Consider the following 13,897-nt stretch of genomic DNA (forward strand, 5'->3'; position numbering starts at 1 on the left):
ATTGATTTTTGATGAAAATTTTAGTATATTCTTCTTAATTTTAACAAAATATAGATATATCTTTTTACTAGTACTGGAAAATTTTATTTTATTTTTTTAACTATAAATTGATTCACAAATAACTTACAATATGTTCTGTCATGTTTTATTAGTAGTTAAATCTGGGAATAAAGTGGTAATTATACTTTAAAAATATTGGTGATATTTTATGAAGTAAATAAAGTAGTTAATTTGTTCATTATGATATTACTTATTGTGAATAAAATAATTACTCATGCTCTTGAAGTTAAAGAATTATTTACATAATTGTATTCATATTTTTTGTTCTGTGCATCCTTTTTATCTTCTTTAAATCTGTTGCTATTGTTCTGTCTTAGCAGTTTTAAAATAGCAATACATATGTGTGGATCATGAGATCAAAACATTAAGAACACTTAACTTTTTCATAAATAGTGTAAACATAGAATTCTACCTACAATACTTTAGAAATTCAAGATTTTCAAGTTTATGACGCTTGCTGCCAATCTCTTTTGGCCTGATTCTGTTATTTTCTTTTCTCAAGCTTATAATTTTTTCCTTCCGACTGAAGATTTCAGATGGTGTTTGAATGTGAAAAATGCTTCATGCCATTTAATACATGCAAGGAAATGCCAGACTCTTTAATTGCTGTGATGATGTGTAGGAATCAAGAACTTATATATATATATATAGAAAACATAAATAAAAAATACCACAAAATGGGCACACAAACTCTAAACAATATTGAAAGTGGTGTTGGGAATTTTGTGATTATTGGTTCACTTTGGCTGATGAATTCTCCATTGAAAAAGCTCATCTATGTACTGTAAGTAGGCCATTTTGCTAAAGGCCCATTGAAAAAGCTTCTTGGATGCTTTCCTTCTAAGCTTCATTTAATTAGTTTATGATTCTCCGGATTGCAGACAGGCCCAGACTCTGAAGAAGGCGTTGGAAGAACAAATTGTTAAAGGTAAAATGTCAGCTGAATCTTGCATTTATGTGTTTTATTCTCTTCCTAAAATTTAAAATAAAAGAAGGCTTCATTCTTCCAACAGATGGCGTGATGAATTGGCATGGGAATTAATTAGCTTCTGTTAGGTTGTCTGCTGCAGTGATGGCCCTTGAGAGATAATTGGATCGTGATTCCTTACCGGTTGCATTATCGTGAAAGCGATGCTCTTTTTTACTCCCTTTTGATTGGTCGCCTTTCTTTCTTATAATAATACGTCGAATTCGTAGCTTCTATTCAGTGTCTCTGTAAACTGAAGGTATTTCAAATTTGTTCTTTAATACAATTTGGCCGATACTACTCGATCGGCCCTGTATTTCTACTACGTACATACATTTTGAAGACACTATCTTATAACGACGGATTCGTTAACAGCAATCCTGGCAACGCACCAATCCGTTGTCGTTGCACTCCACGCATCGTCTCGCGCGCCCCTCCTCCTCCACGAACACCTTCCGGCTGCCCCAGCAGACGGAGCAGGGCACGAACCGCACCCCACCGCAGCTGCCGCAGCCGGTGAACCCCGAGTCCCGGCGCCGCGCCACCCGCTCGAGCGCACTCCCAAACTCCCCGGCCTCGTGCATCGCATAGATCTCCGCCGCGCCCCCGAGGCGCCGACCTCCGATGAAGACCTGGGGTAGCGCGAAGGGCCGGATGCCCTCCGTCGCCACCTGCAGCTCGCGGCGGAAGCCGGCATCCATGGAGACGTCGCGCTCGTCGACGGCGACGCGAAGGCCGTCGAGGATGGAGCGGACGGCGCGGCAATCCTGGAAGGTGCGGCGGATGGCACGGAGGGAGGTGGTGTAGAGGACGACGACGTCGGGCTGGGGACGTTTGTAGGGATCGCCGGAGGCGCAGAGGCGCCGGGGATTCAAGGCGGTGCCGCGATGATGGTGGTAGGGGATGGGGAGGAGGATATTGGATGCCATAATAGTAATAGATTCAATGGCGGAGAAGTGGGCTTAATTCGATCGTTAAATTGAGTTGCATTATCTGTGCCGCGTTGTATGTATATATATATTGGTTGGTAAACCAATGCTGCTACTACCTTAACTTAGCTTTGCTTTGTTATGGTGTAGGTTTGTTACGTTTGTTTTGCAAGCTTTAAAATAGCATGGGGCATTTATAATTCAAAATAGGAGACATGGGAGAAAATGATTTTAAAATTATGGAAGGAAATATTTTTACATTATGGAGAGGAATATTTTCATGATCGTTAATTCCGTCGTTATTTAAGATTATTTTTGTAGTGTCATCTCCCATGTTACACATGTGACTACTTGTGACTGTATTGTCTCTTTTAAGTTGACAATGATTCACAGGGAGTCCTTTTTCATCACACTTTAAACTTATTAAGCTGGCCATGATTATTAGTTAATTTAAATGGTCAAAAATACTCTCAAACTCGAAGTCACATATCTAGCGTGTACGAAAGAAAAAGGTTAGAATTGGTGTCGAAGAGAAAACAATATTAAAGTTAGAGATTATTGTAAACTATAGGGAGCAAAATATAATATTTTAAACTATGGGAGACGATATAAAAAGTTGGCATATTGTAATGTCAACGCATCTTATCGATCAACGACTAAAAAGTTACGATCATAATACCGAAAGCGTGATTGGTGGAGACGGGACCATGCAGCTGCCCCACCAGCCCTGCCGTAAACAACGACTCCTTCCGATTTCTCCTTCGCTGCTGTGCGCCGAGTCGGCGACCACTCCGCGAGTCTCTCCTTTTCCTCGCTTGATCTATCGCCCTGCTTGTGACCGAGACTGAGACTGAGACTGAGAGGAGAGATCAGGAAGGGAAATCGGTTTGCGGGATACGATGGAGAGCTTCTTGAAAAGCAACTTCGAGGTGGAGAGCAAGCACCCATCGGCAGAGGCGCAGCGGCGGTGGCGGCGGGCCGTCGGCTTGGTGGTCAGGAATCCCCGCCGCAGGTTTCGTATGGTCCCAGATCTCGACAAGCGATCCGAGGTCGAGGCCAAGAAGAAGAATATCCAGGTTAGTGCAACATCTCATGCTCCAGTAGAATGAACGCATCCTCATTCTTTCGATTTGATTGCTTTATTTCGTTTCCGATCAGGTGTTCCCCCCTTTTCGGATTTTGTTTTTTCATCTGAAATTTTCTTTTCGCGGGTAGCAATTGTATGTTGACCACTTTGATCTTTGGTTGATCAACAAATCCAGTCATATTTGTCGATTTGCCAGGCCTGAGGGCTTGTCTGCCCTTTTGCCATTCATCCCTTAGGGTTCAATCTATTTTGTAATTTGGGCAAGAGCTCGGAAATTTCTGCGAAGCTTCTTGTGTGCCCCCAAAAGTCAAAAGCATAATTAGACCCTTGGCATGATTGATATTACTGTACACTCTTTTCCCATTACGCACGTACGCAAGTATGCTTCCCAGTAGTGTGCTAGAGTTGGATGGAACCATGGGCGTACTCCCGTATTGTCCGGTCTATTAAAATGTAGAAATAAATGATGGAAAGAGCGCGTTTTTTTTTTCTCTTCTTCTAAGAAGGCGCAATAGCGACTTTAGTCCTAATTAAATCTTGTGTATTTGGCGATATCGGAACACGGAATTGGGCGAAGACTTCTTCCTATTTAGATTAAAGAAAAGCAGTTTCTTTTTTTAAAAAATATCCCTATCTTGGCAAGTTCATCGACATTTTTCGTCGAGTCTTTCTCTGGATTTCTTTTTCTGGGGTACAAGGCACAAAGGTAGTTTGACTTCTCTGAAATCCACAATTAAGAAAGCTCACTTCTTGGCCACTCACAATATAATAGGTTTTCCGGTGGTGGTTACAAATTTAGTCTTAAGCCTACTGTATCTTCTACAATTAACATATATAGAACCGCTCTCGACGTCAAGGAGGAGCAGTGGCAAAAGTTGGAGGGGGAACGACGAAGAGCAACACAGGCCGGCATCGACCTTGCTGCTAGCGTTTCTAGGGCTTTCGTATTGCCATTCAAAGAAGAAGCGCCGAAGTCCTCAGACATCGGACGGATGCAACTGATGGCTGAGGGAAAAATGATAAAACTAATTAATTTTAAGTATTCAATCTGTTTGCTGAAACAACTTGATAATAATTTAATTTTTTAAAACATCACAAATAATACACATAACGGATAATTATCTAATGGAAAAGTTAGTTTTTTTTTTTAGAATTACGACCCACGAAGATGTTTCGCCAGAGAGTAGAATAACAATAATTTATTTTGCCGACTTCTAATTTGGAAAATATTTATATATAAAATTAAATGGGCATTTACTCCTTTTTCTAATTTCTTGAATTATTTTAATCCATCAGTTTAGTTTTATAGAATGAGAACCCACTCTTTTTTTGTGTGTGTGTGTGAAACAATTCGATTTTCTACATTAGAATGAGGGAAATCATTTAGTTTTAAAAGGCAAAAATAAAAATTAATTTAATTCAACTAAGTAATTATTTTTCTTCTGCAACCAATGTAGTATGAATTTTAGATAGATTTTAGAAATGAAAGCTGTGATAGGTTGAATCCCTTACCTAATTAGCTGAGGATTTAAAACTGTAAACTAACTCAGAGCTCGTAACTCGTAAGATTGAATGTTGCATCTAAGGGAAGTCTTTGCAGTCTGCCATATTTATTAATTACTTTTTTTTTCTGAAGAAACGATGGCAAAAGTCCAGCTCTATCTACTATTTATAAAAGAATAATGTTGTGTATCGGTTAAGAATGCCTCTTTTCTAACTGCTCCACTTTTCGAGATAAATAGTGGCTCAATCAGTTTTGACAAGAAAAACAGTAAGGTCCATTATAGCTAAGGTGAGGAGAGGCAAAGGCTGCTTTGTCGGCTGATTTGCTAACAGAGTGACCTTAGCCAAAGTTTGGTGTTGGTTGCTGGAAGATTTAAATCTTCAAATACTTAAATGAGCTAGTAAAACATGAATTCTAAGTCCTGTATGGAGGGTGAACCATTGTGATAAGGAACTTACATTATTATACATAGCATGGATTTGCCATCATATCTAATCTTGACTTCATGTAATTACACTCAACAACTTACGCACCAAATGTTCACGCTGATGTTGCAACCTTTTAGAAAACTTGGCAACTTTTTTTTCCCTTTTATAAAACTATTTTCGATGTTACATGCTAACATTCCTTGTCAAATAGTGTCAGTAACTATTCTTGCTTGATTCTAGGTTTTCTTATCTGGTTGTGCAACTGTTTATGAGTAGTACTTTTTTTCTGTTCACCTTTTGATTAGACTCCTTTTGGTTTTACAATATCTTATTGAGAGGTAACATGCTTATGGTTTTACACAGGAAAATATTCGAAAATTTCGGATTGCCCTTTATGTGCAAAAGGCCGCTCTGCACTTTATTGATGGTTTGATCTTCGTGCACTGAAATTATAAGCGAACTTGTTCTGTTAATCAGTCTTTTTTCATCTTTAATTGCAGCTAGTGCAAATGCTGAGTATCCACTTTCGGAGGAGGTTAGAAAAGCTGGTTTCCTTATCAGTCCTGATGAATTGACAAACATTGCACGCACCCATGATAGCAGGAGATTGATGAATCATAGAGGAGTTAGTGGCATAGCAAGAAAAATCTCCGTTTCACCGGATTATGGTGTCAAAACAAGTGACTTATCCATTAGAAAGGAAATTTATGGAATTAATCAGTATGTTGAGAAGCCTCCTAGAAGTTTTTTGATGTTCGTGTGGGATGCATTACATGATTTGACATTGCTCATCCTTATGATATGCGCTTTGATATCTATTGTTGTGGGTCTTGCTACAGAAGGATGGCCCAAGGGTATGTATGATGGGCTGGGAATCGTTCTCAGCATTTTTTTGGTTGTCATCGTCACTTCAATCAGTGATTACAGGCAATCATTACAATTCAGAGATTTGGAGAAAGAAAAGAAGAAAATATTCATTCAAGTAACCAGAGATGGCTACAGACAGAAGGTTTCAATTTATGATTTAGTTGTTGGGGATATTGTTAATCTTTCAATTGGAGATATAATTCCAGCTGATGGACTGTATATTTCTGGGTATGCTTTGTTAATAGATGAATCAAACTTGTCTGGGGAAAGTGAACCAGTGCATAGTTCTCATGAAAAGCCCTTTCTTCTAGCAGGAACTAAAGTGCAAGATGGCTCTGCCACAATGATTGTTACTGCTGTTGGAATGAAGACTGAATGGGGAAAATTAATGGAAACCTTGAGTTATGGAGGGGAAGATGAAACACCACTTCAGGTAAAGCTCAATGGCGTTGCGACAATAATTGGAAAGATTGGTTTAGCATTTGCATCATTGACATTCGTTGCCCTGTTAGGAAGATTCATAGTTGAGAAGTTCTACAATGCAGGCTTCAAATGGTTTCCAGATGATGCATTGACAATACTAAACTATTTTGCTATCTCTGTTACAATCATTGTTGTTGCTGTTCCTGAAGGGCTACCTCTGGCTGTGACCTTGAGTCTTGCCTTCGCAATGAAAAAACTCATGGAGGAGAAGGCACTTGTGCGACACCTGTCGGCATGCGAAACAATGGGATCTGCTAGTTGTATTTGCACTGATAAAACTGGTACACTAACAACTAAACACATGGTTGTTGATAAGATATGGATTTGTGAAATGGAAAAATCATTTAGGGGATCTGAGACTGCTGTATCTCTAAAATCCATGATACCAGAAAGTGCTTTAGGAGTCCTTTTGCAATGTATATTTCTCAATAGTGCTTCAGAAGTGGTTAGAGGGAAGGATGGTGAAAATACAATACTAGGGACCCCTACAGAAACTGCATTGTTAGAGTTTGGTTTGGAGTTAGAAAGACAAGTAGATTCACAACATCAGCACTGCAAAAAGTTGATAGTTGAACCTTTTAATTCGGTAAAAAAGAAAATGTCTGTCCTTGTTGAATTACCTGATGGAGGGACCCGCGCTTTCTGCAAAGGTGCATCTGAAATTGTCCTACAAATGTGTGATCATGTAATTGATAGTGATGGAAATATCATTGTTTTATCCAATAAGCAAAAGGACGATGTTATGAAGGTGATTAGTGATTTTGCTTGTGAAGCTCTGAGAACTCTTTGCTTAGCCTTTAGGGACACAAGTGGTGAAGATCAGAATATGGATGAAATTCCTGCTACTGGTTACACACTGATTTGTGTTTTTGGCATCAAAGATCCTGTACGGCCAGGAGTTAAGGAAGCTGTTCAGACTTGTATAGCTGCTGGCATCAAGGTGCGGATGGTTACAGGAGACAACATAAATACAGCTAAAGCCATAGCAAAAGAGTGTGGCATATTATCTGAGGATGGTTTGGCCATAGAAGGGTCAGAATTCAGAAACAAGAACCCTGAAGAAATGAAAGATATAATACCAAAAATTCAGGTTCCTTTACGCTGCTTTACTGCAATGAGAAACAATTTCAGCTACACTAACGTGTGCTTGCTGTTAAACCTTTCACACTTGGGTCACAAACAATCATTTTTTTCCTGAAAAAACAAACAACCAGTTTAACCGAAACATTGGCACAAAATTATATGTTGTGGGTATCAGTTTAGCAACTAGTTTACTTTGTCATTTACAGGTAATGGCTAGGTCTTTGCCTTTGGACAAACATACATTAGTAAAAAACTTGAGGAAAATGTTTAATGAAGTTGTAGCAGTGACAGGCGATGGGACTAATGATGCTCCAGCTCTGCATGAGGCTGATATTGGTCTTGCAATGGGTATTGCAGGCACAGAGGTATACTTTTCAACTCTGAATTACTTTTGCTGACTATGCATGATTATGGTACTTCTTGAATGCATTTTAATCTATCATTTGAAATGGAGGGACATAGCCTTTTTATATTGGTTTGGAGGAGGCATGGAGTAAAATAATAAACTAAGATGTGCATAATAAGTAGAGATGTGAATATAAAGCTAGTCGGAGCCAGCTTTTTTCAAAGGCTATGCCTCATTGGGGTAGGTTGAACTGTTAGCTGAACCTACGAAGCCTTGTAGTGCTTGTTCTTAAATACTTGTTTAGAATCTCTCACAGATTGTTATTCTCCAAATTCATGAACTTATCTCCAAGGCTAGATGCCAGAATAATACTCTCTCCTTTTTGACATTCCCTCATATTTCAGAGTAAATCAAACTTAGTTTATCTTTCGGTGTTAACTTCACACCAATGGAAACTTTATTTTCCTTTGCAACCCTTTGTTAAATGTCACTTCATTTTCACAAACTTTAGAATCTGAAGTATCAACAATCTGAGGGAAAATCAAGAAAGAACATCATGCCAATTATCTGGAAGATTTGATCCATTCGGTCTCTTTTGATTATCAAAACTTTAATTCAAACAGTTGATACGTCAAAGTTGCTTAATTGCTGCATTAGAGCTAGATCTTCTTCATCTTCAACTAGTGCCTTAGTCTTGCTTTTCTGTTTGTGGAATATTTCATATTTTGTAGGGCATTGTTCAACATCTATGCTTGGCATGAGAAGTACTAATCTGAAAGATTAGGCAAGGGAAGTCCTGGTGAGTGAAGCTGGGCAAGGGAAAGTCCTAGTTGTAGGCTAGGCAAAGGGAAAGCGGATTTGGAGGATCAGACATGAAGTCTTGGCAGAGTCAATGTACACCAGGCAGAAGGTTGACTTGGTTAGGAGGCTGAAATTGTCCTACAAATGTGTGATCATGTAATTGATAGTGATGGAAATATCATTGTTTTATCCAATAGGCAAAAGGACGACGCTATGAAGGTGATTAGTGATTTTGCTTGTGAAGCTCTGAGAACTCTTTGCTTAGCCTTCAGGGACACAAGTAGTCAAGATCAGAGATGGATGAAATTCCTGCTACTGGTTACACACTGATTTGTGTTTTTGGCATCAAAGATCCTGTACGGCCAGGAGTTAAGGATGCCAATGAGTTGTATCTCAGTTGGGCACAACACATGCCCAAATGGCATGGCATATTTCTAGGTCATGCTTAGCCCGACATGCCAACAAGTGGATCATGCCTTGTACTACCTAAGATACCATATCCTAGGTTCAACATGAGCCTAAATCCACCTAACTCATGCTGTGCCCAACCAACTTGTGGGGCTGATAGTTTACCAATAAAAATAATAACATTAATACTAATTGATTGTGGGTTGTACCTTACTTATAGGTCATGTCAGGCAATTGGATCCGTGCCAAGCATGGCACATTAGTAAAAAACTTGAGGAAAATGTTTAATGAAGTTGTAGCAGTGACAGGCGATGGGACTAATGATGCTCCAGCTCTGCATGAGGCAGATATTGGTCTTGCAATGGGTATTGCAGGCACAGAGGTATACTTTTCAACTCTGAATTACTTTTGCTGACTATGCATGATTATGGTACTTCTTGAATGCATTTTACATTCTCTTCTTATTTGGATTAGAGGAATGGTTGTCCATCCGCAATTTAATCTATTATTTGAAATGGGATAGCCTTTTTATATTGGTTTGGAGGCATGGAGTAAAATAATAAACTAAGATGTGCATAATAAGTAGAGATATGAATATAAAGCTAGTCGGAGCCAAAGGCTATGCCTCATTGGGGTAGTTTGAACTGTTAGCTGAACATATGAAGCTTGTAATGCTTGTTCTTAAATACTTGTTTAGAATCTCTCACAGATTGTTATTCTCCAAATTCACGAACTTATCTCCAAGGTTAGATGCCAGAATAATACTCTCTCCTTTTTGACATTCCCTCATATTTCAGAGTAAATCAAACTTAGTTTATCTTTAGGTGTTAACTTCACGCCGATGGAAACTTTATTTTCCTTTGCAACCCTTTGTTAATGGATGGCCCAGCCCACTTGACATTTCTAATGTTACTGCTGATAGTTAAATATGTGTTAGTCTGAATAGATGTGACATGAAGTATTATATTATAAATTATATGAATACAATAGAGTTTTGCATGTATTTGAATGGAATTCTTGTTTTGAATGAATTCATTTATCCCTATCAGTTCAATCACCCAAAGGGAATTCATTTATCCCTATCAGTTCAATCACCCAAAGGAAATCACCTCAATTTCAACCAAAATTTCCATGAAAATAGAAGTTTATGTTTTTTGCTCTTAATATTCTGCTCTATAAATTGATAAATACATTGACAAGTGAAATAGTTTTGGCTGGTAACTATTAAGACACACGATAACTCAATATACCTGAGTTCATTACTCAGTAGGGATCTAACTTATCTCCACGCATATCATAGCCAGAAAGAACCATGGTTGTAAACACATCAAGTTGAAGTACTTTTGAATGTAAACCGACAATCTCCAAACCTGACTTCTTTTTTTCTACTTGGATGCTTACTTCTTTACAACTGTTAAACCCCATGTTATAATAGGAACTCCCAGACCTGGATCCCTTTTTTGCATGATCGTTTGAAATGTTGTTTTGTACGCGTTCTCATTTATGTGTTTACATTATATAATCTGCAGGTAGCGAAGGAGAGTGCTGATATAATTGTATTAGATGACAATTTTACGTCCATAATTAATGTAGCCAAATGGGGTCGTGCGGTTTACATCAATATCCAAAAATTTGTACAGTTCCAACTGACAGTTAACATTGTCGCTCTGATGATCAATTTTGTTTCTGCATTGGTCACAGGTACTTGTTTGTAGTTTATATTTTTAGAAGGTCAACAAGATTTTACTTTACTCAACATTTAGATCACACACATTGATTCTCAGGGAGTGCTCCACTTACTGCTGTTCAGTTGCTTTGGGTCAACATGATCATGGACACATTAGGTGCCCTAGCATTAGCAACAGAGCCCCCAAATAACAATATGATGAAAAGGCCACCTGTTGGGCGGAGCCAAAGTTTCATTACGCCAGTCATGTGGAGAAATATAATTGGACAAAGTATGTATCAACTGATTGTACTTGGCCTTCTAATGTTTGATGGGAAAAAACTTCTGGGAATTGACGGACTGGACTCTGACATGGTTCTCAATACTTTCATATTCAATACTTTCGTCTTTTGCCAGGTAAAATTTCTATTTGATTTTCATTATTTTTAGTTCTGGTAAGTATTTTGTATTTGACATATTTATTCTTGACTTCTCTTAGTTTGTTTAGCTGGATATATGTTAGTAATACCTCGATTATTTTGCTCTTGCAAAACAAAATTGATTGTTGTAGATACATAAATACTGTATCCGACACGCTGTAGCTTATTAGCACTTTTTGTTGTGCAAATAGATGGGGCAATATTATGCAGTATGAATACCTTAGTGTCAGTCACTTTGAGCCACGGTTAACATGCTGAATCAGTCAATCTAGTATCTACAAAACAAGAAGAGAGGATGAAAGAATAATACAGGATAATTCTTTATATGTCTCTTATTCTCAGTCATGTCGCAAGTAGGTTTCCGTAGCTATTGACTTGGCATGATATGATTCCTATGATGATTGCAGGATGATATCTTTACACTACACACACACACCCAGATTTCTTCTTTCTTTCGTGTAAGGACTTGTGTATTGACATTTCTTTGAAATTTGAACTTTTATTAACATGTATATATATATATATATATATATATATATATATATATATAGATTCACAAATATGTAAGCATAACATGATAAAAAAAACTGAGGAAATCTAACAAATTTCACATGAAGTGTCCTCAAAGTAATCCTGCTAACAAAATCTGACCTCAATCCATTAGATATCTCTTGTGGCCTGAGTGGCAAGACGAGAGTCAACAGGGAAAATAGAGCAATGAAAAGAACATGAGTGAAATGAATAAAGGTAAAGTATAGAACGTGAGTGAAATGAATAAGGTAAAGTATAGCTGGACAATAATAAACTAGATACATAATTATCATACAAATAATTTTCGCATTGCAAATTTATCCCCCAATTGCTAATTGCTTCAGTTGCCATCAAATATGTGTGGTTGCACTCATCTGTAGGTATTACACTTTGTAGTCTCCCATACTACAACGGGGAGTGACACCACATGCAAACTCTATATGGGTACAACTACCAAAGGTAATCTGAGCTAATTCTCAATGATGTGACTAACATATGGTCAAGGAGAGAAAATCAATATAACTGATATTGTCCATTTCATCTTATAGGTCTAAGACCTTATCCATCATTATGTCTTCACAGCAGGTAGGTGGTGATCATAAGAATCTCATTCTCAGTAACTGACTCTTTATCTGCAAGTAATCCATCCATCATTATGTCTACCATGTCCTACCCAAGGCACTAAGGTAATAAATAGTATAGGTCAAAGGACTATCTGCAAAGTCATCATTTGCAAGTATTTCGTTCCGCTAAGTGACTGTTTATCCACAAGGAATTCATTCAGTGCTATGCCTACCATGTTCTACCATAAGGTACTCAGGTAATAGCTAACGAATCTAACCATACACTATCCTATAGGAGCATCAACATTAACAACAATAAAGTAGGGGACGTGTTACTATTTCTGTTACTGTTAAAAGTTGAAAATGTATTTAATATTTAGCAATAGTTTTTTTCCAGTTATTTAACCTAACTAGCATCTTAAGGAGTTACAAATGAACAGAGCTTACAATAAAAAAATAAGATCAAGATTCTAGGGAAAAAACTGACATACTCCTGATCGAAAATGCTTTCGGGCTTCCGGCTCATTTTTTTCAATACCCTGAATCAATTTGGGTCAAATCAAGTTTTTTTTTCACAACTCAACCTGATCTGACAAGCCTCCTCCCCTATCAAGACAGATTGTGATTATTCTAATAGAGCACTTCACATTGCTTTGTGACCGTAAACGGATTTCTCCTCACCTTGGCTTATTGCTCAGGTATTTAACGAAATAAATAGCCGTGAAATGGAGAGGATCAATGTGCTACGTGGCATATTCAGGAACTGGATCTTCTTGACTATTGTGGCATCCACTGTCATATTCCAAGTTATTATAATCGAATTTCTGGGGACTTATGCAAGAACAGTGCCATTAAATTGGCAACTATGGTTGCTCAGTTTACTGATTGGTTCTATCAGCATGATAATTGCAATAATCTTGAAGTGCATCCCAGTTGAATCAAACAAGAACAGCATTGATCAGATAAATGGTTATGAAGCCCTCCCTAGTGGTCCAGAAGACGTATAAACAGATAATAGAAGAATAATTCATGACGATGTCCACATCTTTTTCTCTAAACTTGTATGCAGCTTATTGGAACAGAACCTGAGTTTCCCAGTGGACAATCCTTTTCAGGACTACTTCAGTAAGAGTTCTTATTGTTCAATGCTTTTGGATACGCATTACTTACAGTTGATATGGTGTCTGACTCTAGTTTTGTGACTAACTATTTTGTAGGAGGGAAAACCACATTGTTCTTTCCAGTTCAATGCTTGTTTTTTCACCCTATGTTTTGTCAACCTTGAACTCAAGTACCACGAACTTATACACCAGGACCCAGATCGTGCTTCCAATTTGTTACAAATGGGCAATTACTGGATTTGACTGAATGCATCTTCATGATTGTAACTCTTTGGTATCTGAGATGTACAATTTCTCATTTATCTATGATTATTTGCTATACCAATTTTATCTCAGTCAAATAGAAAACACAACAACAAACATTTTCAATATACGCATTCTTTTATAAATTAATAACTTTGGCATCAAGCTTGTTGAGAGTAACCTGCATCTTTTTAGGGCAAATGAATTCCATACAAGTGAATACCTGAATGGATGAGGAGTTTGTACTAGAGCTAACAGTGAATAAATCATTAGAGTTTCATCACAAATGTCATGAGTCTGCTCTTTCAGGTTTCAGTCAACTACAAGAATAAGTTGACATCGCAATCACAAATTCTACCTTAGGAACAGA

General features: G+C 37.8%; 2 protein-coding genes across 2 annotated transcripts; one reads left to right on the plus strand and one right to left on the minus strand.

Moving 5' to 3' along the window:
* Positions 1-1,395: 1,395 nt before the first annotated feature.
* On the minus strand, positions 1,396-1,956 carry LOC141825470 (uncharacterized protein At5g39865-like). Its single transcript, XM_074712858.1, has one exon. The coding sequence runs from the start codon at positions 1,954-1,956 to the stop codon at positions 1,396-1,398; it is 561 nt and encodes a 186-aa protein (XP_074568959.1).
* Positions 1,957-2,680: 724 nt separating this feature from the next.
* On the plus strand, positions 2,681-13,609 carry LOC141822365 (putative calcium-transporting ATPase 8, plasma membrane-type). The gene is made up of 8 exons (XM_074709813.1): positions 2,681-3,032; positions 5,339-5,402; positions 5,476-7,415; positions 7,615-7,773; positions 10,493-10,664; positions 10,748-11,046; positions 12,862-13,288; positions 13,381-13,609. The coding sequence occupies exons 1-7, from the start codon at positions 2,856-2,858 to the stop codon at positions 13,168-13,170; spliced, it is 3,120 nt and encodes a 1,039-aa protein (XP_074565914.1). The 5' UTR covers positions 2,681-2,855; the 3' UTR covers positions 13,171-13,288; positions 13,381-13,609.
* Positions 13,610-13,897: the final 288 nt, after the last annotated feature.

The sequence above is a fragment of the Curcuma longa genome, chromosome 1 (genome assembly GCF_044706935.1).
Source record: "Curcuma longa cultivar G26 ecotype Majalengka, Jawa Barat chromosome 1, ITB_CL_G26_1.1, whole genome shotgun sequence".
NCBI lineage: Eukaryota > Viridiplantae > Streptophyta > Magnoliopsida > Zingiberales > Zingiberaceae > Curcuma > Curcuma longa.

Bases quoted from the DNA above. Each gene is read 5' to 3' on its own strand.
- LOC141825470 (XM_074712858.1), bottom strand. From the start codon at position 1,956: ATGGCATCCAATATCCTCCTCCCCATCCCCTACCACCATCATCGCGGC.
- LOC141822365 (XM_074709813.1), top strand. From the start codon at position 2,856: ATGGAGAGCTTCTTGAAAAGCAACTTCGAGGTGGAGAGCAAGCACCCA. The intron at 3,033-5,338 runs GTTAGTGCAACA...GGTTTTACACAG, and splicing joins CCAAGAAGAAGAATATCCAG to GAAAATATTCGAAAATTTCG. The intron at 5,403-5,475 runs GTTTGATCTTCG...CTTTAATTGCAG, and splicing joins CGCTCTGCACTTTATTGATG to CTAGTGCAAATGCTGAGTAT.